At 34.0% G+C, this 27,421-nt stretch overlaps 1 protein-coding gene and 1 long non-coding RNA gene across 2 annotated transcripts in view; one reads left to right on the forward strand and one right to left on the reverse strand.

The window, feature by feature from the left end:
* Positions 1 to 27,421, reverse strand: part of LOC144574988 (uncharacterized) — an 87,132-nt gene that overhangs the window by 27,865 nt on the left and 31,846 nt on the right. The gene's annotated exons all lie outside the window — the stretch shown is intronic.
* Positions 16,175 to 18,203, forward strand: LOC144575023 (myb-related protein MYBAS2-like). The gene is made up of 3 exons (XM_078325137.1): positions 16,175 to 16,460; positions 16,653 to 16,782; positions 17,239 to 18,203. Exons 1-3 carry the CDS (start codon positions 16,334 to 16,336, stop codon positions 17,714 to 17,716), a joined length of 735 nt encoding a protein of 244 aa, XP_078181263.1. The 5' UTR covers positions 16,175 to 16,333; the 3' UTR covers positions 17,717 to 18,203.

The raw sequence follows: 27,421 nt of genomic DNA on the forward strand, positions 1-27,421 counted from the left end.
ATATATATATATATATATATATATATATGGGGAGGGATCGGATGACATCCTTTTTTGGTGATATCGGATGACACTGTGCATTTTCAAAGTCCAAACAATCGATCCAAACCGTTCAACTTGATGGATATGTTAAAATGTGCTTGCAAATCAGATTTTACATTTTTCTAAATTTTTTTAGTATTTATTATGGTGGGTACAAAAATTCAACGGTCTGAATATAGCGATTTTGTTAAATACTTAATAAATAGTAAACAAATTCAGAAAAATATAAAATTTGATATGCGAGCACATTTTAACATATCTATCAAGTTGAACGGTTTGGATCGACTGTTTGGACTTTGAAAACTTTGAAAATGCACGATGTCATTCGATGTCACAAAAAATGGTGTCATCCGATCCCTCCTCTCTCTCTCTCTCTCTCTCTATATATATATATATATAGATAGATAGATAGATAGATAGATAGATAGATATTATTGAAGTAGAACTGGGAATTGATACTTAACCTCAAGTCAGAGTTGGTTGACAAGTGTTTATTAAGCTTTTAAACATGGGCCAAATCCACCATTTTACTGTTTTAACAAATTCCAATTTGGGCCCAATTGTGTCCAAGTTGACACGACATGCATCACCATTTATTTTTTATTGTCGAAAGTGGTGAAGCTTGAGATGTGAGATGGGAGCGTTCCGATACCAGTCGGAGCTGTTTGATCGTCATCAAGATGCGTGTGGATATCTTTAATATTCGTGTGAATTAAATGTGTACAAATATTAATACGGATCGAGCGGCTCTAACCGAACATTAAATTGAATTTGCCCCTCCTTTTGAGATGAGTAGAACACAAGATCACAATTAATAGCACAATTAGTGGAGCAATATATAGCACAATAGAGCAATAGAAATGGCGCTTTCTACTTTTATCATGAGCTGAGCTGAGCAGAGCTTAATAAGGTTGATGCACGTCTCTGTCATATTGCATCATCTTGATAATTTCTTCTTCCAATATCTACTAAATTGTATTGTAATAAATTAAATTAAACAGTTGTCCGTTAAATCTTAATTAGAGATGTAATGTGTCGTGCTATGGTCAATTTAAGTTTTTATGTGACATATATATTGTCTCGTGAGCAAATCAAGCGGTGCTCAAACATGACCTGTACATCATGTTCAATCACGTCTGATCACATTTAAATATTCGAAGTGTATTTAAGGAAAAAAAAATCAGAATGAATATCTAAAATGTATAAAATAATTGCAAAATATAAGGAAACAATATTGGACAAAAAATAAATTTATTATCGAGAATTTGAATTGCTATTTGGAACAAGTAATAGCATAAATTTATGTTTTTTTTTTATTATTATGTGATAGACACGTTGGATCAAGTGATCATATGCTGTGACTAAATCGGATTACTTATCAGTTATTTTTTTTCTAAAAAGTAATCACAGCGAGCGAATAGACACGACACGTGATAGACAAATTAATCACGATACGTATCAGCACTATGACATGTTGGATCACGATTCGACCTTTTTTTATATTCTATTGACTATGGATTTCTCTCTGATAACAATAACAATATATGAGAACAGTATGTGAGGACGCCTACGGGCTTCACCTCAAAAAAAAAAAAAGTATGTGAGGATTGTATTGTATAATTTGTGAGTGTGGGATGCACTGATCCAAGTCTTCACGCAGATTACACCTCACCATTTCTAGATTTCTCTTCCCCACAACACTCCAACACATCATCATTATCAGTGCAGATTGCGCGCATAATACACACACACACACACACATGCATAAATAAAAATTTATTGCTTGTGGCTGAGCTTAGCCACAGCTCAAACAACCATCACTGCCATCAGTGCAGATTCTCTTTAAATTAATGTTCACTCTTGTTTGTGTTTGTGTTCAGTTCAAACTCAAATCAAACTCTTAAAGTTTTCGCAAAAAATATTAAAAAAAAAAACTTTTGCGACAAGAGATTGGAGATCAAGTTGTTAGCCTGTCTAATATTCACTAGAAGTTTTATAATCTGAATTTTAAACTCTTGCAACGACCCACGTAGAAAATTTTATCTTTTGTCAAATTTTGAAAATGGAAGCGTCTAATTGTCCACAGCATTTTATCCACCATTTGTCCACAGCTTTGACTTGTGCGAATACTGTAAAATTACTTCTACATGCTGTATAATTATACAATATATCACATAAAATATATCAGTTAATCACAAAACATCCAGCAACTATTTGAAGTGGTCGATCCCATGATAGTTAGAAAAATATAGCAACTTGCACAACAGGACAAAATAAATGTACTTTCAAACTGTACTTTCGGAAATTACAGTTATAGGAAGTTATTGGCAGTTAGAGTTAGTTATTAGCGTCCGCACTGGGTTGAATCTTGTATACTGTAAAATTGAATCTTGTATAATGTAAAATTGAATCTTGTATACAGTAAAATTTTCAATTGAATCTTGTATACTGTAAAATTAAATCTTGTATACTGTAAAATTGAATCTTCTACACAATAAAATTTGCAATTGAATCTTGTATACTGTAAAATTGAATCTTGTATACAGTATAATTTTCAATTGAATATTGTTCGGATGAATAAGAAGCCTCTCTATCATTTCTTTCATTCATATTTTTACAAGATGAATACTGTAAAATTACAAGATGGATACTGTAAAATTACAAGATAAATACTGTAAAATTAACAAATCAATACTCCATATCGCCTTTCTATCATTTCTTTCCTCTAGATTTCCACAAGATGAATACTGTAAAATGACAAGATGAAATATTGTAAAATGACAAGATGAATACTGTAAAATTAACGGGGCGATACTATAAAATTAACAGATCAATACTCCATATCGCCTCTCTATCATCTCTTTCTTTCAGATTTTCACAAGATGAATACTGTAAAATGATAAGATGAATACTGTAAAATTAACAGATTAATACTCCATATCGCCTCTCTATCATCTATTTCCTCCAGATTTTCACAAGATGAATACTGTAAAATGACAAAATGAATACTGTAAAATTAACGGGGCAATACAGTAAAATTAACAGATCAATACTCCATATCGCCTCTCTATCATCTCTTTCCTCCATATTTCATTTGAAATGCTAGATATGTTACTGTATACAACGAAAACAACAAATTCAACATAAATAACTTACTAGATTTGAATTTTGCCGTGCTCTTCAACAAAAATAATTTCTATTCGATTGCGCTCCACGATTGAAGGTTCCATTGCGATCATGTATAAAATAGACTGTAGGAGAGGAGGCCGTTCAGATCTGCACGGTCGATCTAATTAAACCTGAGCAGAGAAATTTGAATAACACTCTTCCATGGCGATCATGTTCAAACAACGAGATCGAGTCAGTAATCTTAAAAACGAAATCGTAAATTGAACGAAAAATAAATGACAAAAGAAAAATACAAAGCCAGAACGAAGAAAATCATATAGATTATGAAGCCAGAAATGGTCAGTAAATTGAACGAAGCCAAAAAAAAATCATATAGATTACGAAGTCAGTAAATTGAATGGAGCCAGAACGAAAAATAAGTGACGTACTGAGTCAGAACGAAGCCAGAAATGGTCGAACGAAGCCAATCCTTTGAATGAAATTAGCTTCGAACTACGGAAGAGAGCTCGCCAATCGTTTGAATGAAAGAGCAAAGAGGAAGTCAATCGCGAATGGAGAATGGAATGAATCTGGCATCGCGCGAAAGAGGAAGGCAATCACCAAATGCGGAGAAAATCAGATCGGATTTGAAAATATCGGAAATGAAATTCAAAAAAAAGGAAGGTTCCGTCGTCCATCGGTGTTTAAATAGGCCGTTATAAAGTGGATAGCGGAGAGACAGTTGAAGACAGTTAAATCGGAACGGATAGTGTAGTGGACAAATGGTGGACAAAACTCAGTGGACAGAAACCTTTTCTCTTTGAAAATTGATTTTACAAAAAAAAAAATTGACATCCATAGGGGAGTACTATACTGAGGACATCATTTGAGATTTTAAGAGCTGAGAGAAATTTTTTATTTCAAATACCGATCTTGACCCTAATTAATAAAAGAACCAATAAAAGGAAAGAAATGTTCCTTCCATGAGAAAAATAACACCTATAGATCTTTCTTACTGTGAGAAAAATCAAACCCCAAAAATCCTTCCCTCCTTGATTCTAAATCCTCAAGAATCATTCCCTCCACGATTCTCTTTCTCCTTCATTTTTTTTTTTAATTCGGAGTTGTTGTTCAGCTTGTGCCCAAAATTGGAAATGAATTACACCATATCAATCAAAGAGGAACTTAGTAAAGAAATCAAATTATGTAATTTTCATATATGCTGAATTTCTCAACACAAGCAAGAATATTAAAGGTTTATACTTCAAGTGAGAGAGACTGACTAAAAACGAGCTCTACTGTTACCCACGAATTCTCGAGTAGAAGGTTAGAAAATAAGCTATATGTCATAATTAGGGCATCTGGGATGGGTTTAGCATTATATATTAATTTGCTCATCACGGTTTCAAGTATCAAAATGATTTGTGCAAATTTCATGATGAGTACCGAGAATTTTGGAAGGACTACAATGTGGCATCATATTAGCAATTTTTTTTGTTTATATGAGTAAAGTCCCAACTAGATTAAAAAGATATATTTTTGTAAGAATAAATTGATTAGTGATAACAAAAGAGCTGCCTTGTATGATTTTCTTCGTTGTTGCTCATTTTATAGGGTAATAATTGGATTTTGTTGTACTTGTTATAATCGGGAGAGAGAGATGTTGAGTTGTTATCAAAATTACAATATATTTTTCTCCGTATATAGAGAGAGATGATGAGTAGTTACCAAAATTACAATATATTTATTTGTTAATGTTTTTCTTTATTGACTGTGAGATAATTAGTGATGACAGATAAGAGAAAAAGAATATGAGATAAAATCCGTATTTAGAGAAAAAGTTTATCTCACTATCAAAATTTCAAATGTTGTTCTCATATAGCACTCCCCTTGTTTAAAAATGAAAGAAAAAGAGAGAGAGTTCATAAATGTCAATTGCTTGTCCAGAGTTGAGATCATTAATTCATTAATTATACCATATTATGAGCTCCTTATTAAACAAATATATATGATAGCAATGAGACATAAAATTATAAAGGCATAATTGTATAATTATTTTCAACACAAACAGTTTTATAATTTTTCTGAAAAAAATGTGACAAAAAAATTACATTTTCTGAAATTATTTTTCATCCGAAATAGACAAGTGAATCCTCCTGAATTTATATGGCTCCGCTATTGACTCGGTCTAAATTTTTTTTACAAACAGTGACATCGTCTAATTTCAAAAAAAAAAAAAAATTATATCTCTACTTTTTTAAAATTATAAAAAATACTTCTTTTTTTTCTGACTTTGAGCAAGCAGCTGTTCCCTGTTGGCATCAGAAATCTACTTTTGCAAAGAATTAATTTAAAATTAACCTTTTAATTAAATAAAAAGTTCCTGAACCCGAAGCTGATGATATGTCTCATGTCTGTGTTCTAAAGAGCCATGAATGAAATGAAATGAAAGGTAGCACACAGAACCACATAAAGATTGTGCTGCTCTGTTGCACATCCATAAAAGATAACACACATATCCATATATGGTGCACTCATCTGTTTTTTACTCCCCGTCCCCTACCTATCAAAATAAAATAAAACACCCCAACTTGCACCCTGTGCAGGTGTAAAACAAGTCTAAATAATGCACATTTATATATATTCGCTAGTAATTTAACTTTTCGCATTGCGTTGTTCTTTTGTTTTGATTATATATTTTTTAGTTTACTCTATAAATTTTTGTAAATTCATTAGGTTTTTGGGTCAGAAAAATAAAAACTCAATTATGCATTTTTCTAATTTTTTTATGAAGAATTTCAAAAGATTTTGTAAAATGTGTCTTATAAATATAACTGAATTAAGACTGCCACCAACAAAATTGAGCTTTAATTTAAACAAATTCAAGGATCACATGTTGTATTAACTAAAAATAGTAAGATATGTAGCAAAAAGTTTGTTACATATAGTAGTCAAAATGGGGTTTAATTTTTTCTTAAACTGTTCTCATAAATTAATGAGTTTTTTTTAATAAAGATGTACAATTCAACTTAATATATAGGTAATTTTCTTATGTAATTTTGAGTAAATACATACTTTTCTAATTACAAGTTTATAACATAAAGATCTGAACAAAGAGGAGTTTATACTCATAATTTTTTAGAGCATGTGAAAAAAATTCTAATTTAGTGAGATTATTTTCTAATAAAGCATGCTAGTGCATCTAAATTTATAAATTAAGAAATCAACTATATATGCCAACCTTAATTATCTAACTCATTCATGAATGAATGAATGAATGAATGAGAGTTATACGAATTGTATTATCATATGTATATATATATTTTTTTTATTGCATATCAAGATATTATTAATTTACTAAAGTAGTGCGGAAATGTGCTATACATACATTACAAGCCAGTATTGTTCATGATTTCATGTAGTTAATATATATTTTTGTCCAATTCTTTTCATAGTTTTCAAGTCTTGTGTACGATCGACTGATAAACAATGATAATATATAATCTCTTTTAAGTTAATCGACTCATAAAAAATGATAATATATAATCTCTTTTAAGTTAATACTTAATAACAATCAATATTGAGATTAGAGATGACAAATTTTATACCAGTCGTCTTTGTCACATTACATAAGTTATCAAAAATACGTTTGAATCCATAAATATGTCATAAGAATTTAACAACATATATAACAACTCCCACTTGAATGTAAATTAAAAGTCAATTTTCAAAATTAGCCATAATCAATTGAGGTGGTTAGTGGAATAACAATGTGGCCTTGTGTTGTGGAGGGAGAAGATGACCTCTAATTTAGTGGAGCTCAATAGCATTTTTTTTCTAGAAATAATAAGAAATACAAGGAAGAGAAAAGGTGAGGGGGGCCACAAACAAGTGGACTGCACATAAAAGAGAGATTTAGAGGGGGGGTAGAGATTGGGTGGTAATGGCTTCCACACCAGAGCTGCTTGTCTCTCTTTTTGCTGCTGTTTTTCCCTCGTTTCTTTGCTCTTATCTTGATCTTCTGTTGCACAATCTATGTGATAGAAGAGGATCAGCTTTTTGTATGGGAGTAAAGTTAATATCTTACGTATGAAAGATCACAAGTTCTAAAGCTGAATATAGAAAATTTCTTATGATTTTCAAAAATAATTGAGTAACTTGATTCTCAACTTTATTAATTAAAAGAAAATGAGAATTGTTTACAACAAGTGGTAGGATTAAATTTTAATCCGCGCTAAAAATTTTATGTTCAGTTATCTTAATTCCTAGATACAGATAAGAAAGCTTAATTCAATGATAAATAAGTTTAAGACACAAACAAAACTTAAGATTTTGAACAAATTAATAAGTCAAAGAAGATAATCTTAATTCTCACTAAATTAAAAATCAGTATTCCGAAAAAAATAAACAACTATAAAAGCTAAAAGAGACTAAAAAAGTGTCGTCAAATAAAGTATATCTGTGTATGTGATCATGGATTTTTCAATAAAAACTCAAAATAGAAGTTTATAATATTTGTTGGATTGGATAATTGGATCCCTCTTTATATAGAAAATTAGATAAATTTCAGATGAACTATATATATAGATCAGAAATTTTTGTTTAAAATTAGCTAGATAATTATATCGCACCTAACTTATTCATAATTAAAAACGAATTGTGTTATCCCTTTGATTATTAGAACTAGCAAATTGACTCCACTTGAAGATTTAAGTTCGATCCAATTTGTTTTGTTTCCTAACTTTGTTTTAAATTAATGCATCCAAATCTGACCCAAAATTCAAGACGACTCAAAGTCAATTTCAAATCATGCTCGTCGACGAGCATCAGACTAAAGAACGATTTAAAATCCGACCCGACTTAAACCATGAAGATTCTAGACTCTATAAAGATGTGAAGTAAAACCGAATCCAAAATATCATCAAAACGATCATATATATTCAAACTTAGTATGATTAGTCATATTACCAGAGATCTTACCTGTTACCGTTTAATTCATGATATCGAATAGCTATTTCCACTACATAGTTATTCATGTATAATCAGAACTCTGTAAAGTTGTTAGTTGAACTGATAAAGCCTGCATGTCTGCTATTCTCTGTCACGCTTTGAAATTTGAGAAACATACAACTCAAGTTATGGCTTGCTCGCTGCCTTTGACCAACAGATAATACGATTAATTGCGCAGATGCGGTTCATGTTTCTTAAGGAAAAATAAGAATATAGTACTTATTTATATATTATTGACAGTGTAAGTTACAAGTTAAGGTACGTTTCAAATTGAAACCTGTTACAAAACTTCAAAAAGAAGACTCAATATGAGTCATTGAAAATTAGAAATTTAAAATAAACAAACAGAGATAGTGAAGTCAGAAGAAAGAAGAAATTGAAAATTAATATCAGTTGTGCTCCCTTATTAATTATGCTCCTCTACCAGTATGTTGTTAATTATATCCATTCTTCCACCACTACTTCCAGACTTCCAGTAAAACATGTTATGGATTCATATTTTAATTTTTTTTTAAAGTTTAAACAGTTAACCTGTACTATAAACATGAACTTTTATGTAAAAATATACTTCAAGAAAAAAAAAATATTTTTAAACTTTTTACTGTTTCTATAGAAATGTAGACCAAGTTCACATTCAATACTTACATTACAAAATACCATAGTCTCACTCTAACAAATATTGATTAAATCATTAAAATTTAAAATATCTGTCTCTCTACTAGACAGATCACACTAGATAACACTGTATACCAAAAGATGCATAATAGATAACATGTGCAGTGTAACAATATGTGTAAGAAAGGTAAATTATTTATGAGTTATGGGTTGCTCTTAGAATTTTTATTTTTGACATGATTATGACAAATTAATTATTATAGAGGAGACAGATTATGATCTAGTGATAAAAGGCAGTTAATATTTTTTTTGTGTGTGAAATGCTACATATTCGAAATTCGGATGCTAGCTAGATTTTTTGTGGATATTAAACAATTAGATGGTGTGATCTCCAATCTCTATTCAAAACAATATATAGAAAAAAAAAAGCCTAAGCACTAAAGTGGTTTAATCTTGTATTCATCAATATTTTAGTTCCATTACATAATTATGTTAAACATAAATGATAGGTACTTGTCATGCAGTATTTCCAAACAGAGTAAAATAATTTTCATGAATATATGCTTATAATTTAAACAATTCAGTGGCATATAGACTAGAAGATAGAAAGAGTAATGGAAACATTTCATTTTCCCTATTTTGTGAACACCAGATATTTATATCTAGTTATGAAAAATATCATATTTTTCATTTGTCCTTACTGATTATGCGCCTCTACCAGTATGTTGTTCCAATATTCATTCTTTCAGTGAAACATGTTATGGATTCATTTTTTTTTTTTAAGTTTAAACAGTTAATTGTAGTATCAACATGATCTTTATGTAAAAATATACTTAAAAAATTATATATTTTAATTTTTTACTGTTTTTTTATATAAATGTAGACCAAGTTTACATTCAATTAATATGTACATTAATTACAAAATACAATAGTCTCACTCTAACGAATATTGATTAAATCATTAAAATTTAAAATATCGGTCTCTCTACTAGATAGACAGATCACACATGATAACACAGTATACCAAAAGATGCATATAATATATAACATTTGCAGTGTAACAATATGGGTACGTAAGAAAGGTAAATTATTTATGAGTTATGGGTTGCTCTTAGGATTTTTATTTTTGTCATGATTATGACAAACTAATTATTACAGAGGAGAATCAGAAGGCAATTAATATTTTTTTTGTGAAATGCTACATATTCGAAATTGAGATGCTGATTGTTTTTAGATATTAAACAATTAGATGGTCTGACCTCCAATATCTGTTCAAAACAATATATATATAAAAAAAAAAAAACTAAGCACTAAGAGCCTGTTCGGCGGAAGTAAAAATATTATTGTTCACGTGGTAAAAAAAAATTCACTCAGACTAAATTTTTTTTTTCCCATGTAAACAGTAAAAATCAGTTCAAAAATTTTGCAACACATTCCTATTCCCTTTAATTCCGCCGAAGAGGCCCTAAGTGGTTTAATCTTGTATTCATCAATATTTCAGTTCCATCCCATGATGTTAAACATAAATGATAGGAACTCGTCATGCAGTATTTCCAAACAAAATAAAATGATTTTTATGAATGATAACAATTTGAACAATTCAGTGGCATAAAGACCAGAAGGTAGATAGAGAAATGGGAACTTTTCATTTGGCCTATTTTGTGAACACCAGAAAATATAATATATTTCATCAAAAAAAAAAATATATATATATATATAATAATTGCACTGAACTGTGGCAGAGCAGCTTTTAACAAAGCTTATTGTTCTGAGTTAATTATGTAATACTCGGAGACCTTTAACCTGGTCAAGGCAGGAAAACGAAGAGAAGAGGGGGGGGGACCATGGGCACAACAAAAAAGTTTTCTAAGAACAAATCATTATGTGTGGCAAAAAACTGGGTACGGACTATATTTTTAAATGTAGAATACAAAAATAGAATAGTCTAGATAACTAAAATGGACCCTAATTAAATCTTGGATATAAAAAAAAAGAGGTAATCAACCACATACTGTAAAACAAAAATATATTTGTATCTAATTAGAGCTAGGCTACGGTGAGTTGCGAAGTAAAACGCGTTTCTACTTCACGCCGTATTTTTATTTTGAAAGTCCAAATTACCAATCCGAACCGTTAGATATTTAATCCATATTGAAATGTACTTGGAGACCAAATTTTACATTTTTTGGAATTTTTTTACTATTTATTAAGTATTTTTTAAAATTGCTGTTTTGCTGTAAACAGTAAAAAACAGTAAAATTTTCTGGACCATCAGATCAGCGACTTTCAAAATTGCTTAATAAATAGTAAAAAAATTTCAAAAAATGTAAAATTTGGTCTCCAAGCACATTTCAATATGAAGAACAAGATGAACGGTTTGGATCGATGTTTTGAACTTTAAAATCGCAAAATATGAGCGTGAAGTAAAATAGTCGCTTTACTTCGCAACTCACCGTAGCCTAGCTCATCTAATTATATAAAATTAATTGTATATCAAAAATATACAGAAATAATTTTATCTCTTTATTTATATTTCTTATTTGTATTTCAAAAATATTTATACTTTTTAAAAGATATTTATATCTTGTTATGAAATTATGTACACCTTCTAAGAAAGTACAAATATTTTTTGTGTTTTTTTCTCTCCTTGTAGCATGAATAATGGTTAAAAGTCCTTTATCTCACTCTAGGGCTGGTTCTGAAGATTTTGGAGTCCGGAACAGAAGAAATTTGAGACCCTTTATATATACAAAAAATTTATAAAACCGGCTAATACACTTCAATAAGTACTTCAACGCTATATGTTTTAAGTCATTTTTGCATTTTCAAAGTCTAAATAGTCGATCCAAACCGTTCAATATGATATCCATATTAAAACGTGCTTGGAGACTAAATTTTACATTTTTTTATTATTTTTAAGATAGGTAGAAAATCCATTGATTTCGAAGATTCTGAAACATAAAAAATAATTATTTTCTACTTACCTTAAAAAATAGTAAAAAAATTCAAAAAAAATGTAAAATTAGGTCTCCAAGCACGTTTTAATATGGATATCAGGTTGAACGGTTTATATCGACTATTTGGACCTTTAAAATGCAAAAACGACTTATAAGCATATGGTGTTGAAGTACTTATGGAAGCGATTAGGGGTGTTCATCGGTTCGGTTCGGTTTCAATTGAACCGAACTAGGCAAATCAAAGTTATAATTTGTTTCAAAAATAAAACCGAACCGATTTAGCATTGCAACCAAAAACTAAAGTTTTATTTCGGTTTCTTCAGTTAAAACCTAAAGATATTAATATTTTTATTTAAAGCAATTGATTTTATTGAAGTATATTAAGAAATCAACTAAGGTATTAAGAAATCAACCAAAGTATTTAAAGCAGTTGATTGAGAAATAAACTAGGGCAGTCCGAACCAAATTCATAATATATAAAAATTTGGCCATTTCGGTTATTTTGGTTTTGAAAATTTTCAAACCAAACCAAACCATTAAACCAAATTGCCTAGTCCACACTAATTCGGTTTGGTTCAAAACCGACTAAACCGGACCCAATGAACACCCCTAAAAGCGATTAACCGGTCTGGTTTTTATTGATATGCCAACAAATCATATCTATTTATAGAAAAATTTGAGTCCTTTATATATATAAAATTTGAATCATTGATATATACAAAATTTGAACCATAATATTTTATTTATTTTTAATATATACAATTTCTTTTATATATATATATAGAGAGAGAGGGGCTAATAAACAATTGATTGTTCCTAGGCTCCCGTGTAACCAAGTCGTTTTTCGATTTTTAAAGTCCAAATGATTGATTCAAACTGTTAGATGTGATCTCCATATTAAAATGTGCTAGGAGACCAAATTTTACATTTTTTGGATTTTTTTTTTACTATTTATTAAGCTATTTTGAAAATCGCTGATCCAACGGTAGCTTTTGATTTTACTGTTTGGTTAAGCCACCATTGGATCGTAATTTTCAAAGTGGCTTAATAAATAGTAAAAAAATTTCAAGAAATGTAAAATTTGGTCTCCTAACACATTTTAATATGGAGATCACATCTAACTGTTTGGATCGATTATTTGGACTTTAAAAATCGAAAAACGATTTGGTTACACGAGAGGCTAGGAATAATTGATTGTTTATTAGCCCATGTCTCTCTCTCTCTCTATATATATATACACACACATTTTTTAGGCCACTAGAATTTTGGGGTCCGAAGCGGTCGCTCTGGTTGCACACCACCAAGGCCGGACCTGTCTCACTCGAGTGTAGTTATAATACTTCGAACCTGCGACCTTCAACACACAAAGGACAATAAGTTGTTAAAATTGTTATACTAGTTGCACCACTAATTGCTCTAAAAATCGAAAATAATCGCAATTAAAAGTAAATAGATGAGTTTAGAGAAATACGTCTCCGGGGCTTGGCAACCTCTTGTGGGTGCCCCTTTCTATTACCCAATATGAAAGGATTACAGCTTGTGAATCGTTGAGCCCTTACAACCCAAGCGGGAAGTCAACCGGCCAACTCAAAGAGATGAGAACAAGGTCTCAAAGTTTAAGCTACTCAAAAGAAACACTCAATAGATCACTCTAATCTAATCTAACTCAAGATTAGTGAAGTGGTTTTGAGGTTGTTTCAGGAATTTTGAATTTTTAAGCTCTCACAACAATGAAGTAAACTAAGCTCTCAGAAAATCATATTTTAAAAGTTTAGGGTCGGCTCAGATTGCTTTGGGAAGAAAGTCCAAAGCCCTATTTATAGAGACAGCTCAATAACGAGCTGTTTGACCTAAAACATTACCAACGTTTTATAAAACGTTACAACGTTTTAGTTCAAAATGCGATTTAGGATTTTAATTTTCTGACAGCTTAGTAAAATATTACAACGATTGTATAACGTTTGTGTAACGTTTTGCACTGTAAAATCTTGATCAAAAACAAAAATTTCTGAAGCTCAAATTTATTTAAAACGTTACAACTTTTGTCAAACGTTACAACGTTGATTTAATTAGATCGTTGTAACGATTGACAAACATTACAATGTTTGTAACTTGAATTTTGAATTTGATACAACTGTACTTAACGTTCTGACATTTCTAAAACGTTACAACGTTTTAAGTTGATTCTGTACAGCTGTGCTTCAGTAGTTCTGACAATCCTAAAACGTTACAACGTTTTAAGTTGATTTTGTACAGCTGTGCTTCAATAGTTCTGACAATCCTAAAACGTTACAACATTTATAAAAATGTTATAACGTTTTAAGTTATTTCTGAGTTTGATCAATCTGTTACTTCAGCATTTCTGACAGGCCTAAAACGTTACCAACGTTTTATCCCTGTTTAAACAATCTCAAACTTACTTTACCAAGCTTCTGATTTTACAATTTGTATTCTTGATAAATATGTTCATGATTTCTTCAGTCCAAATATTTCATAATGCAATTCCATTTGACTTGAACCTACATATCTTTCAAAAATAGAAGAAATAGTAAAATTCAATAATTATATGTTTTTGCAAATTAGTCAAATAAACGAAAAAAATTATTGCTCCAACAACAAAAATAAATTTGGTTCTTGATACAAACACTTTTGTAACAAACAATAATAATACAATATGAATTTCCACATACAATCTACTGCAAATATGTTTACATTCTTACTATACAAAAGAGATAAGTATTTTTACTCCTAAATATTTTATACAAAAATAATGCAAATTATTAAGGAGGTGCATGAATAAAAGTATAAATGATAAGCAGGTAAAAAGCTCCAGACAAGAAAGAGCACAGAAAATAAATATATAGTTGCTCTGATACGCATCTAACTTTCTCTTATAGAAAGACAACTTGATTATTTAGATATATTTTGTCACTTTTAATGATCACTAGAGAAGAAATTTTGTGCGCTTTTTGTCTATTTAGTTCCGAGGATCAACACCAAATCCTTCTAAATATTAATGGTCGTACGATATCCCTGACCCATCTAATTCATTTAATTTCTTTTTTTTTGTTAACAAAAGGTACCAAATGTACATTTCTCTATTCTATAGTAGTGCAAGTGCATCTGCATGTAATTTGCATTTGCATGCAACTGCTTGTTCTTTTTCTAGCTAGCTAGCTAGCTAGCATTATCATATGCATCTAGCTCTAACGGGCGAATTAATATCCTCTGCATTAACTCAAAAGGGAATCTTTTGAGTTAATGCATATGGGCCATCCAATCTGTTTTAAGAGTTTATGTATTAAAATCAAATAATTGGATTGGTTCCGTTTAAAATCAGATGATTGAGATGTATTAACTCAAAAGATTCTCTAAAGGGCACTGATTATATCCTAACTCTCTATATATATAAATTAATTTTATTATTATATGTATCTGACCATAAAAGTATATATAGTTGTATAAAATTGAGGCTATGATCAATAGATATGCATTATTATGTAGCGTCCCGTATTATGAATTCATATTTCAAAGTTAAACAGCCTATCTGAATTACTAAACATGATTTATGTTTGAAAATATATATACTTGAAGATCAAATTTTATATTTTTTTAAATTTTTTTACTTTTTTAGATAAATAGAAATCACTTGATCTGAAGAACTGGGTCATTCAAAAGTAGGAATTTTTCTACCTATCTAAAAAAATAGTTCAAAAATTATAGAAAATGTAAAATTTGATTTTCACGTACATTTTATATGAATTGAATTTCGAATCGAATGTTCAAACTTTGAAAACATATATATCAATAGTATGGATCACCGATCTGTGATATACATGTCACCACAGCCTCACTCCTTGTGTAATATAATAGGAGCATATATCCTGCGTGCATTACTAAACAGAACACCCAAGTAATTGTGATTGCCACATAAAACCTTAATTAATTAGATTTGTACTAGTTAATTAAATGGAAAAAAAAAAACAGAAATACCTATACAGAAGGGCTCTCTTTATAAATTTCTTTAATTAGTTTGTTCTGACTTCTGAGGGAGCATGTAACCGCTCTAGTGCAATTACTTTTATGTTAGCAAAAAAAATAATTAGTTTATATTTTTAAAGTACCCAAAATAAATAATTATGCTGATCTTTTCCCATATATAATAGCAACCAATAATTAATATTTTCACTGATCTTTTCCCATATACTATATATTTCTTAGATGGATTAACATAAATCCGGAAATTAATTAAATGAGCAAATGACGGTATAAATGTGTGGAATCTTAATCAGAATATATAGATAAATCTCAACTGATGATCAGATATAGATGATATGATACACCCCCTGAGCACGTGAGCAGGTAGGTGTTGAGAGAAAGAGAACCAATCTGCTGTGAGTGCCTTGCCTATAAATTGAAGCGAAAAGCTAGAAAAGTTTGGGCATAGCACCCCTTCCCCCCAAGCCATAGATATATAGACAGATAGAGAGAAATTAACACAAAGCTCTCAAGGGGGACATGCATGCATAGAGATATATATAAGAAATCAAATCAAGCTAGCGCTGTCTGTCTGTCTACTCGACTCAATTAATAAAGAAGAGATGGTGACGATGATGGGAGGAGAAGAGACTCGGAAGGGGCCGTGGACGGAGCAGGAGGACTCGCAACTGGTATGCTTTGTGCGCTTGTTCGGGGAACGTCGTTGGGATTTCATTGCCCGAGTCTCAGGTTTGAGGGTGGGGGGATCACATCACATCACTTGATCACAAATCAACACACATGCATCCTAAGTACTGTAATTAGTCAAATCAAATAATACTGTTGCTATTTGTTTGTGTAGCCACCTAGCTAAATTATATGCCTACCTATATTTTGCATGAGATCTGAATTAATTATATTATTGTTAATATTTCATTACAGGCCTCAACCGCACCGGGAAGAGCTGTAGGCTCCGGTGGGTGAACTACCTCCACCCCGGCCTCAAGCGCGGCCGCATGACTCCTCAGGAGGAGCGCCTAATCCTCGAACTTCATTCCAAATGGGGAAACAGGTTAGCTACATAGGCTATCTTCACAATTTAATTACTAATACCAAGTTAATTACCAACCAACATGTAGCACAATTAACATATCTATTTTTATAGTTATAGATGTTATTAGCATGTTTTGTTTTTCAAATTAAGCAAGCACTTTTATTGGGAGGCTTTACTAAATTAGAATTAGAAGACAGCAACCATCAGTTTTATCTGATCAGATTATCCAAAATCATAGATATATTCAACTTTTCTTGTTTTTGTGAACCATGCATATATTACCACTAAGTGCAATGAAATGATGTCACCCCACCTAAGTGTACAATGATTCATCAATCACAATCAGAGAGGATCTGATAAGGTTTTACACCAAATAAACAACTTTTGACAATCAGAGAGGATCTGATTTATTTTATTGGTTCATGGTTATAATTTAATAAGTTATCCATAAATTAATGTTTTAATTATGTATAGGTGGTCTCGTATTGCACGAAGGCTCCCGGGCCGCACTGACAACGAGATAAAGAACTACTGGAGAACACACATGAGGAAGAAAGCGCAAGAGAGAAAAAGGAGCACCTCTCCTTCCTCTTCTTCCTCCTCTCTAACCTATGAAAATTCTCCAACGAGTAATCCACCACCTGTGCTCGCCTATGCAGAGAACTGGGACCATATTCAAAATAGCATCCCGTGCCGCATCACAAGTGTTGCTTCCAAGGAGATGAACCATGATCCGGGTGCAATGCATGCGTATCCAATGGAGCAAATATGGAGAGACATCGAGAAATCAGAGGCGAAGGTGGCCGCCCCTCAGTGTGGACCATGTCAAGGAAATCAAATCGGAACCGTTTCGAACTGGGACTATTGTTTTGCCGAGTCGCTCTTGCGAATGGAAAATGAGCTCAAGAAATTGTTTCTTCCTCCTGTTCAAATTGGGGGCTTATTTTGCTAATTAAATCTCATATATTATGTATAATTAAGTGATGTTTTCCATCAAGTAGTAGTGATCACTGCTGTTGCATCAACTGGTGGTTACTGTTATCAGTTTCTTCTTCTTCTTTTTTTGCTCCTTTTGTTGTTGAGTCTCAGTAATCTGTAACATACACTCTTAAGTAGAAGGTGGTACTGGTTCTCTCCAGTGTTGAATAGACAGTGTAGTGGTACCTGTTGCTTCGATCTCAAGAGTCTGATCCTGATCCGAAGCTTGAGATCGATGCAGGCACTTCTAGCACTGCCCATATATACAGCACTGGAGAGACCAGAATGTGTATGTATAATTAATATGCGACTGCATTGCTTGTGTGTAAGCTTGTGTTGCTCTAGTTGTGTGTGCATAATGAATGCAAATCTAGGTATTCAAGAAGATTTGTCATGACATAATATTCACAAATCATTTTGTTATCCATATATTAATGTTAATTACCTAGTTGGTGTTACTATTTTGTTTGTTTTATTTATTACATGTTAATTATGTTTAAATTATCAGAAATGAGTTATAAAAAATACATTAGCTAATGAATAATGCCTCTGCTAATTAGATTAAAAGAATTGCAATTTATACTGAGAAGTAAAATTGAAAACAAAGAAGAAAACAATTAAATTTAATTTAGTTTTGACCATTTCAATGCATTTTTCCTTGATAAAAAGGAAATCATTATGTTGCATCTTACTGATAGCTTCTAAGTTACTAATTATCTTCATTTCTCAATTTTCATGACAGCAAAAATTTTCATCCTAGCTTTAATTAAAGTTTTTGACATATCTGATATGCCACTTATCAAATCAGAAAAAGACAGTAAGCACACATGTACTGTTAATGATATGAACTGTGCAGCCACCTTCACCTTTTTATGGCAAAACCAATAGTCCTCCATGTTTAGGCATTGCTCACTAGCTTAAATATTATTCGCCTTGTCAACAGGGGCGGACCCAGCATAGGCCAGGGGGGCTTCCCTCTCTGAATGTTTGATTTGTAATTTAGGTTAAATTTAGTGTTAAAATCAAAATAATTTTTTTGAATTATGATTGGTAATTAGAATTATAAGCTAAAACATTAGAAATTACAAGTTAGAACATTGGAAAATATAAGCCAAAGCATTGTTTTTTTTATCGAGTACCCAATTAGTTAATGGGTTTTTTAAATCCGATAAGCTATTTAAACCCGATTCTATATTTCTTTTGCCTCCCCCCCCCCCCCCCCCCCCCCCCCCCCCCCTCCCCTCCCCTCCCCTCCCCTTGATGAAAATTCTAGGTCCGCCCTTGCTCGTCAAGACAACCATTTTTATAATTATCCTAATTTGTAGTTACATAAAAGGAAACTTTTATTAATCTGTCTTGAACAAGCTAATCAAACATGCCTCTTTCAAGCATTACTGGTTTTGCCCCTGATCAGTTATTACATCAGAAAATGACAACCCGTATAAGCGAACGCACTAAATAAGAACATAATCCACTCCTTTGACATTTAAACAGGTACTGTACCATATTCAGACGTCAAGTAATGTTAACAGGATACCTACTGAATTTCTCATATTTCAGTGAAATTGAGATAAAAGTTCAAGTCCCGGTGAATAATGGCATGAATATAATAAGTATTTTTTTCCGGCATGGACTGCAAGTTACTTCAGAACTTTTTTTTTTTTTTAAGGTTAACTTACTTCAGATTTGCACCACCTATTTTAAACAGAAAAGGTAGTGTAAAGACCAAGATGTAATAAATAGAATGTTTTTTAGGGTAAGATGGCAACCAACAAATAATAAATAAATAAATATAATGTTATGGACCAAAGTGTGAACTTCTAAGAATTTAGGAACAGGAAAAAGATACTGTCTGTAATGCATATTTTAATTTTATTTTTCTAATTGCAGATCCACTGAGCCGTGGTAGGCTACTCAGTAACGTTTCTTTAAAGCAACCAACAACCAATTGTGTATTTGATTTTGCCTTTGAATTTTTGCAACACTATTACCTTTATACAACAATGTAATTTCCTTCATGATTCTTAATACATTTGCATTTATAATTTCTTCAAAGTATATATATTCTGCGGTATTTCCAAATATATTTGCATTTCAAGGGAACAAAGAAATGTCTAAACTACCCTCCATTTCAAGGGAACATATAAATGTCTAAACTACCCACTAGCACATTTGTTCAATTTGGTACAGTATGCTGTGCATGTTTTACGAGAACTCATCCCAGACATTTATCATTTGTAGAAGAATATTGATATACCCAATTGAATAAAATTAAGTAATTGTAATCTGGAAATAGGTAAGAAAGTTCAATAATATCTTGGCCATTGTTTTAGAAACATACTTTTTGGAGGCGTGCTAAATAAAGCAGGAGAATTAATTAAGAAATCAGTGGCTGTGATAGCGCTTTGTAAAGGTGCCTGATAAGTGCACTGCATTTAGACACATGCAATTCTCCCCTTTGCTACCCAAAATTAAAATTCCTTGGCTACTTTTCAAAGGAAACAGGACTATAGGTTTTCTGACCTGGTGCTGATATGGCACATATTTCAAGTTGTATAGCTAGGGCTTCTTATTTTTTAGGGTTATAATTATAAATAATACATGGGAAATTTCCTGTGAATTAGTTGGCATCAAATAAAATATATTATCTGCTTGTTTTGTGCAACAATTCATGTAAAATTGAGGAGACGAGATGAAAAAGAGACAATCTGCCACATGGATGCCATGTGTGCGCCACTTGAGCACGTTCTTCAATGCCAAGCCAGTGTGGTGCCTTCTCTATGTGGACGTATCAACTTTGCAAGAGAGTAATCAAGTTTAATTTAACTAACCTTGATTAGAATAATCCGGTAGTGCTCACCACATGCATTCAACTAATATTAGTCTATGCTGTCTCAATTCAGTAACAGGTACGGCCACAAAGCCTTTCTGATGCTGATTTGAAGCACAGTAAAATAGACATTTATTCATGCTGTTGGATTTTGAAATAGTAAATTTGTAACAATGGAACATGAAACCAAGAGAATCCAGTAGATATATACTTTTTTCCCACAATTTCCACCCCACAAAGACCGGACATGTGGGCCCTAAAATGCACTAAAAAACCAAAACAAAATTGAGACCAAATTTGTTAGTTTAAATGCAAAAGATGGTCTATAATAATTATTTTACTTGAGTGTTGCAAAATGACACGACTATACCTTAAATATTCTATAATCCTATAAGTTTGTCTTATACAATCAGATGTCATATATTTTTGTGTTATAATCGGCTTAAACTATCAACCGACTAAGCACATCGAGCACGTATTGCGGTATCATGTTTGTCAAAACTACCTTTTATAAGGACATGATGTCAATGTAGGTGGTGGTCCTAAAAATCAAAGCGCATTGGTACAGACGTAGAGTATATGGCCTAAGAAAATTAGAATTCATGTAGGTAAACGAAAGTGACCAGACCTTTTAACTGATACTGTGCAAAAGATGGAAGAATTTTTATATATGGTCCCAAATGACCGCTTATCATGCTCCCCAGCTGATTTTCCATGGACAAATAAATGGCTGATATTCCCATGGAATAATGATTTCACACTTCACAGTAAGAGCTGTGTAGTGGCCTTTTCTCGCTTTTACACTTGTAAACCTTCCAGCTGTTGCTTATCTAGATGAATAGCCTTTTGATCGTATAGATAAATCAAGTACCATATATAAACAAAAATAAGTCTCTAAAACAACCCTTGGATTAATACCTGCCACAGTAATAACAGAATTGGGGCTGGTAATTTACCAACCCATGCCCTGGACTCTTTGGCCTGACAAAATGTTAGCTTTATTACATTACCATACTTTACAGATATAAGTGTTGAAGATTTATGTATGTTTATTGTATTATTAGAAGTTATAGGGTTATATTGGTAAGAAAGAAATTATAGAAAATTGTAGGGTTAGGAATGAAAAATGTAATATCTATATAGGCTCAAAAAGAACAAAGGAATTAATACAATTCATTTTTCCTAAAATCCACATGGTATCAGAGCCTTAAAAAACCTAAACCTAACCCTGGTTGCTACAGTGCCGTGCAGTTACAATAACCGACAACGCTACAATACCGCGCCGCTCCTATCTTCTCTTCCGCCACTCGGTCTTCTCTTCTTCTAGAGTCGGTCGGCCACCAAAGATAGCCTCTTTGTGTTGATTGGCCGGCGTGGGGGGTCTCTACTCCACGATACCCGAGAAGCGGGTTTGGATTGAAGTTTGATCGGGTTTTGAACTCGAATCTTGATGAGATAGATCAAGATCGGGTCAAGAAGAAGAAGAAGAGAGGGGGAGATGAGGTGGATCTAGGTCTTGAGGGAGCACGATCGGGTCTTTACGAGTGATCGGATCAAGAAAGGAAAGGAATCGCGTGTGATCTGTCTCGACCAATACCTTGGCACCTCATGATGATGCCATTGCTGAGATGATGCAGGAGAAGAGTCGCATGAGGATGCATGTTGAGCCAAGTGGACCTCCAAGTGCACGATCAGCTTTGGCTGCCTCGAGATCAGGTATGACAGGTGCCCAGGGGGAGACTCACAGGTGCTACAACTGCCGGGAAACAAGTCATCTGATCAAGGTTTGCCCTAAGTCACCAAATGAGAGAGATGCAGGTGGTAGGGGGCAGTCTGGGAACTGTGAACGCGGCCGTGGGGGCCGAAGAGGTGGAAGAGGAGGCAACCGGGCAAATCTGATGGTTGCAAAGGAAGAGAAAGAAGCTATTTTAGGATTATCCGAGGAGGATCTAATCATAGAGATAGTCATGAGGAGGCAGAAAGGAGCAAGTGAGGGGAAGAGTGTAGTCGCTGACACACTTGCTCTTGCCTCTAAACCCACTACTAGATCACCAGATTGGATAGTAGACTCTGGTGCATCTCGCCATGTGACTGGTACTGCTAGAGAGTTTTCTTCCAATACTCACTTAGCAGTCCCAGATAGCATTCAGACAGCCGATGGTACTGTCCAACCCGTGGTTGGTAAGGGTACTGTGAAATGTACCGATTCAGTGACTCTGACCAATGTGTTGCATGCTCCTTCCTTTCCCGTAAACCTGGTGTCCATTAGTGCTATTATTCGTGAGCAGAAATGCATCGTGACCTTTGATATTCCGAAGATGGTATTTCAAGAGAAGGGAACATGTCGAATACTTGAAACTGGCAAATGACGTGATGGGTTGTGGTACATGGATAGGAAAGGGATGGACACAGCGCTGGCATCTGTGGTCGATAGAGTGGGGGCAGGAGGATCTGGGGTGAGTGTGGAGGATGAGTTGCTTCTGATTCATCGGCAGATGGGGCACTCTTCCTTCAGCCTACTGGAACGTTTGTTTCCATCAAAGTATGAGAAAGCTGACAAACAGAAACTTGTGTGTGATGGATGTGAGTTTGAGAAGCATGCAATGAGTTCGTATGTAAGCTCAGGAAGTAGGAGTTCTCATGCCTTTGATCTGGTACACTCGGATGTATGGGGGCCTTGCTCAACAACTTCGTCGATTGTTATTCTCGTGTCACATGGTTGTACTTGATGAAGAATAAGAATGATGTACTTGCTTGCTTCAAGGATTTTCATAAGGCGACTCAGACTCAATTTGGTGTTGTGGTGAAGGCACTAAGATCCGATAATGGGACCGAATATACAAACAAGGCATTCAAAGAGTGTTTGTCAGTTCATGGGATACATCCTCAGACCACGTGCCCTTACACACCAGCACAAAATGGAGTGGCAGAGAGAAGAATAGACACTTGTTGGAGATAGTCCGGTGCATAATGATCTCCATGAATGTTCCAAAATATTTGTGGGGACAAGCAGTAATGACAGCCGCACAATTGATCAACAGAATGTCATATAAAATGTTGGACTGGCAGACTCCGTGTGTGATGTTGAAAGGAGATAATGGGGGTATTATTCCTCCAAAGGTATTTAGCTGTGTGTGCTTTGTGAAAGACAACAGACCACCAGTGAGAAAGTTGGATCCCAGAACGGTGAAATGCATCTTTGTGAGTTACTCTGGTACTCAAAAGGGTTATGTGTGCTGGAGTCCGGTAGAGAGGAGATTGTTTGTGAGTATGAATGTTACATTCCGCGAGCTCGAACCTTACTACTCCTCAGAGACTACATCACCCTTTGGAGACTTGCTCGATACAGGAGGTATGAGGCGAGAGGGGGAGAGTAGTAGTGATGGTGAGAGGAGGATGGTGAGTGTGAGTGGTATTCCTTGCCCACTGATGGATTCGACTAGGGTTGAGCCGGAAAAGGAGAATTCAGTTAGAGTTGAGCCGGAAAAGGAGAATTCGGCTAGGGTTGAACCGGAAAAAGAGGATTCGGCCAGAGTTGAGCCGCAAAGGAAGGATTCGGCTGCGGGTGAGCCATAAGTTGAGAGGAAAAGGCCGGAAGGTGGTAGAACTCAGGCTCAGAGGGAGTCGAGATACCATGAGGTGTATGTGAGAAGAAATAAGCAGAGTGAGGGAGCCGTGCCACCTGTGACAAGTCCCCTGTCCCTGCCTACTCCAGCTCCTAAGACACTTACACCATCCACCTCATACTCAGAATATACAGGTGCTATGATTCCTCTCTCTACTCCTCCCACGCCCCTATCAGTAAGGACTCCTCGCGAGAATGCGGACATTCCTCCTGACCGATATGGTTTTCCGCATGAGATTGCTCAGTTTGTCTCTTACTCATAAATTTCACGGGTACATAGAGCGGTCATTGCATCACTAAACACTGTCTCTATCCCTAAGTGTTGGCAGGTTGCTAAAGAAGATCCGAAGTGGAAAACAGCCATGCTAGAAGAGCTCAGTGCCCTTTGCAAGAACAAAACCTGGGAACTTGTGTCACTACACCAGGTAAGAAGGTTGTTGGATGCAAGTGGGTCTTCACAGTAAAGCAGAATCCAGAGGATCTGATTGAGCACTACAAGGCTCCACTGATAGCGAAAGGGTACAGTCAGACCTATGGCATTGACTATGATGAGACCTTTGCACCCGTGGTGAAGATAAGCACAGTGAGGACACTAGTTTCCATGGCAGTGAATGAGGGATGGCAGTTACACCAACTCGATGTGAAGAATGCCTTTCTTCATGGTGATTTGTTGGAGGTGTACATGAAGGTTTCACCAGGGTTTGGCACAAACCAAACAGTGGGTAAGGTGTGCAGGCTCAAGAAGTCGCTCTATGGGCTGAAGCAGTCCCCTCGGGCCTGGTTTGTAGGTTCAGGAAGGCTATGGTAGGTATGGGCTATCAGCAAATCAATGCTGACCACACGGTATTTTCTCGACAACATGGTGGTCACATTACTATGATGGCTATGTATGTCGATGATATGATCATTACCGGGGATGATGAGGGAAAAATTGCACAGTCGAAAGCAAAATTAGGGAAGGAATTCGAGGTGAAGAATTTGGGACAGATTAGGTACTTCCTTGGGATTGAGGTGGCTTGCGAAACAGAGGGGATTGTTCTATCCCAAAAGAAGTATGTCCTAGACTTGCTTACAGAGATATGCATGTTGGGGTGCATGCCTGGAGTTTCTCCAATTGATGTGAAAGCCAAGATAAGTGCAGGGGCAGGAGAACAGGTTGATCGTGAAAGATACCAGAGACTGCTAGGCAGATTGATCTATTTGACACATACTCGTCCCGATATCTCATTTGCAATGAGCGTGGTGAGTCGCTACATGCATGACCCTAGGAAGGGCCATATGAACGCAGTGTATCACATTCTGAGGTACTTGAAGAGTGCACCGGGGAAGGGCTTGTTTTTCAGGAAGAATGGGCACATGAACATTGAGGGTTACTGTGACTCTGATTGGGCTAGTTGCCAAGATGACAGAAGGTCCACAGCTGGCTACTGTATGTTTGTAGGGGGCAATTTGGTCTCTTGGAAGAGCAAGAAGCAGCTAGTTGTTGCGAGATCGACAGCAGAAGCTGAGTACAGGGCTATGGCATTAGGAGTTGCTGAGATGGTGTGGCTGAAAAGGTTGTTGGAAGAGCTTAAAATGAATCACAGAGCTCAAATGAAATTGTGGTGCGATAGCAAGTCAGCGATCAGCATTGCCAACAATCATGTGCAGCATGACAGAACCAAGCATGTGAAGATCGATAGGTTCTTCATAAAGGAAAAGCTAGAAAGTAGACTATTGGAGCTGAGTCATGTAGCTACTGGAGATCAAGTAGCTGACTGCCTCATCAAAAGACTTAGCTCAATATATCTAGAAAGATTTTGTGACAAAATGGACTTGATAGATATCTTTTGCCCATCTTGAGAGAATGTTGAATATTTATGTATGTTTATTGCATTATTAGAAGTTATAGGGTTATATTGGTAAGAAAGGAATTATAGAGAATCGTAAGGTTACAAATGAAAAATGTAATGCCTATATAATCTCAAAAAGAACAAAGGAATTAATACAATTCATTTTTCCTAAAATCCACAATAAGCAGTGCTAAATTTGAGCGAGCTATTAGGAGTGTACCTATATGCACTATTTTTGTATAAAACTACAAGAATCAGTAGTTGAAGAATAAATGAATAATAGATCAAAGTAACAAACATTAAATGACTATATTTTGACAGTACATTGATGAGCATGTAATCATAATAAAATAACGACCATGACCTACTAATTTTTAAGTGGTAGGGGACACAACCGAGAGAAGAGCACATCAAATATGGAAAGTTAAAACTACTTTGATTAAATAAATTAGGTAACCTACTAAATACCAAACTAAGATGATCTCACTGATATTGAGTGTGTTTTCTATGAATCCCTTGACATAAGGGAGAACCTCGTCATATTTAAAAGGTTGTATACAAGTCAAAGATATTTCATGGCAATTTACTGTTCTCAAACAGATTTACATACACATATGGATAAAGAGATAAGCAAAGGGGGTGTATAAGAACTGTGAATTGCACTTGAATGTTTACATCACTCTTTCTCGACTTCAATTACATAATGTTAAATAATTGACTTTCTTCCTTTGATGAATGATACATAACCTGGATCTTTATAAGTTAGCCTAACCGCAAGTCATATTACCTATGTAATAATTCCAAGGGTGGTAATGGCTCAATGGGTCAGGTTGACATACTTCTACTATATTATGTTATACAGGTCAGGTAGCCGCAGGCTGAGTTATTCTAACCAAAGTACATCCTGTATGGATCATGCATCAACCTGACCTGCATAATTTAGAATCAACATTTATAATATTTGTCATCTTTTGAATGGATATCTTGATGCCTTAGAGATTCGGCAGGACAATGGAACGTTCCGTGGTTCGGCAACTAGGGGTCATTCATTGGGTCTCGGTTCAGTTAAAACTGAATTAAAATAATCAAACCAAAATTCAATTCGGTATTGAAAAATATAACCGAACCAACCGAATTCAACTTGTCGACCAAACAACAACTGAACCAAAATAATCAAAGTAAAACTCGGTTTGTTTGTTTAAACCGAAATAAGAAAAATTAATTTTAAAAGGTCAAAACTCAATACATACACAGATACATTTAATAATCATAGAAATAAATATGAATTATATATACAAGTTGTTGATGTTACATTGTTGAATGTCATACAAAATTATGTAGATGTTCTAAAATATCCAAACCAAAATATAAGATGTTGATATTACATACATT

Source organism: Carex rostrata, chromosome 23 (assembly GCF_964058835.1).
Source record: "Carex rostrata chromosome 23, lpCarRost1.2, whole genome shotgun sequence".
In the NCBI taxonomy this organism is placed as follows: Eukaryota; Viridiplantae; Streptophyta; class Magnoliopsida; order Poales; family Cyperaceae; genus Carex; species Carex rostrata.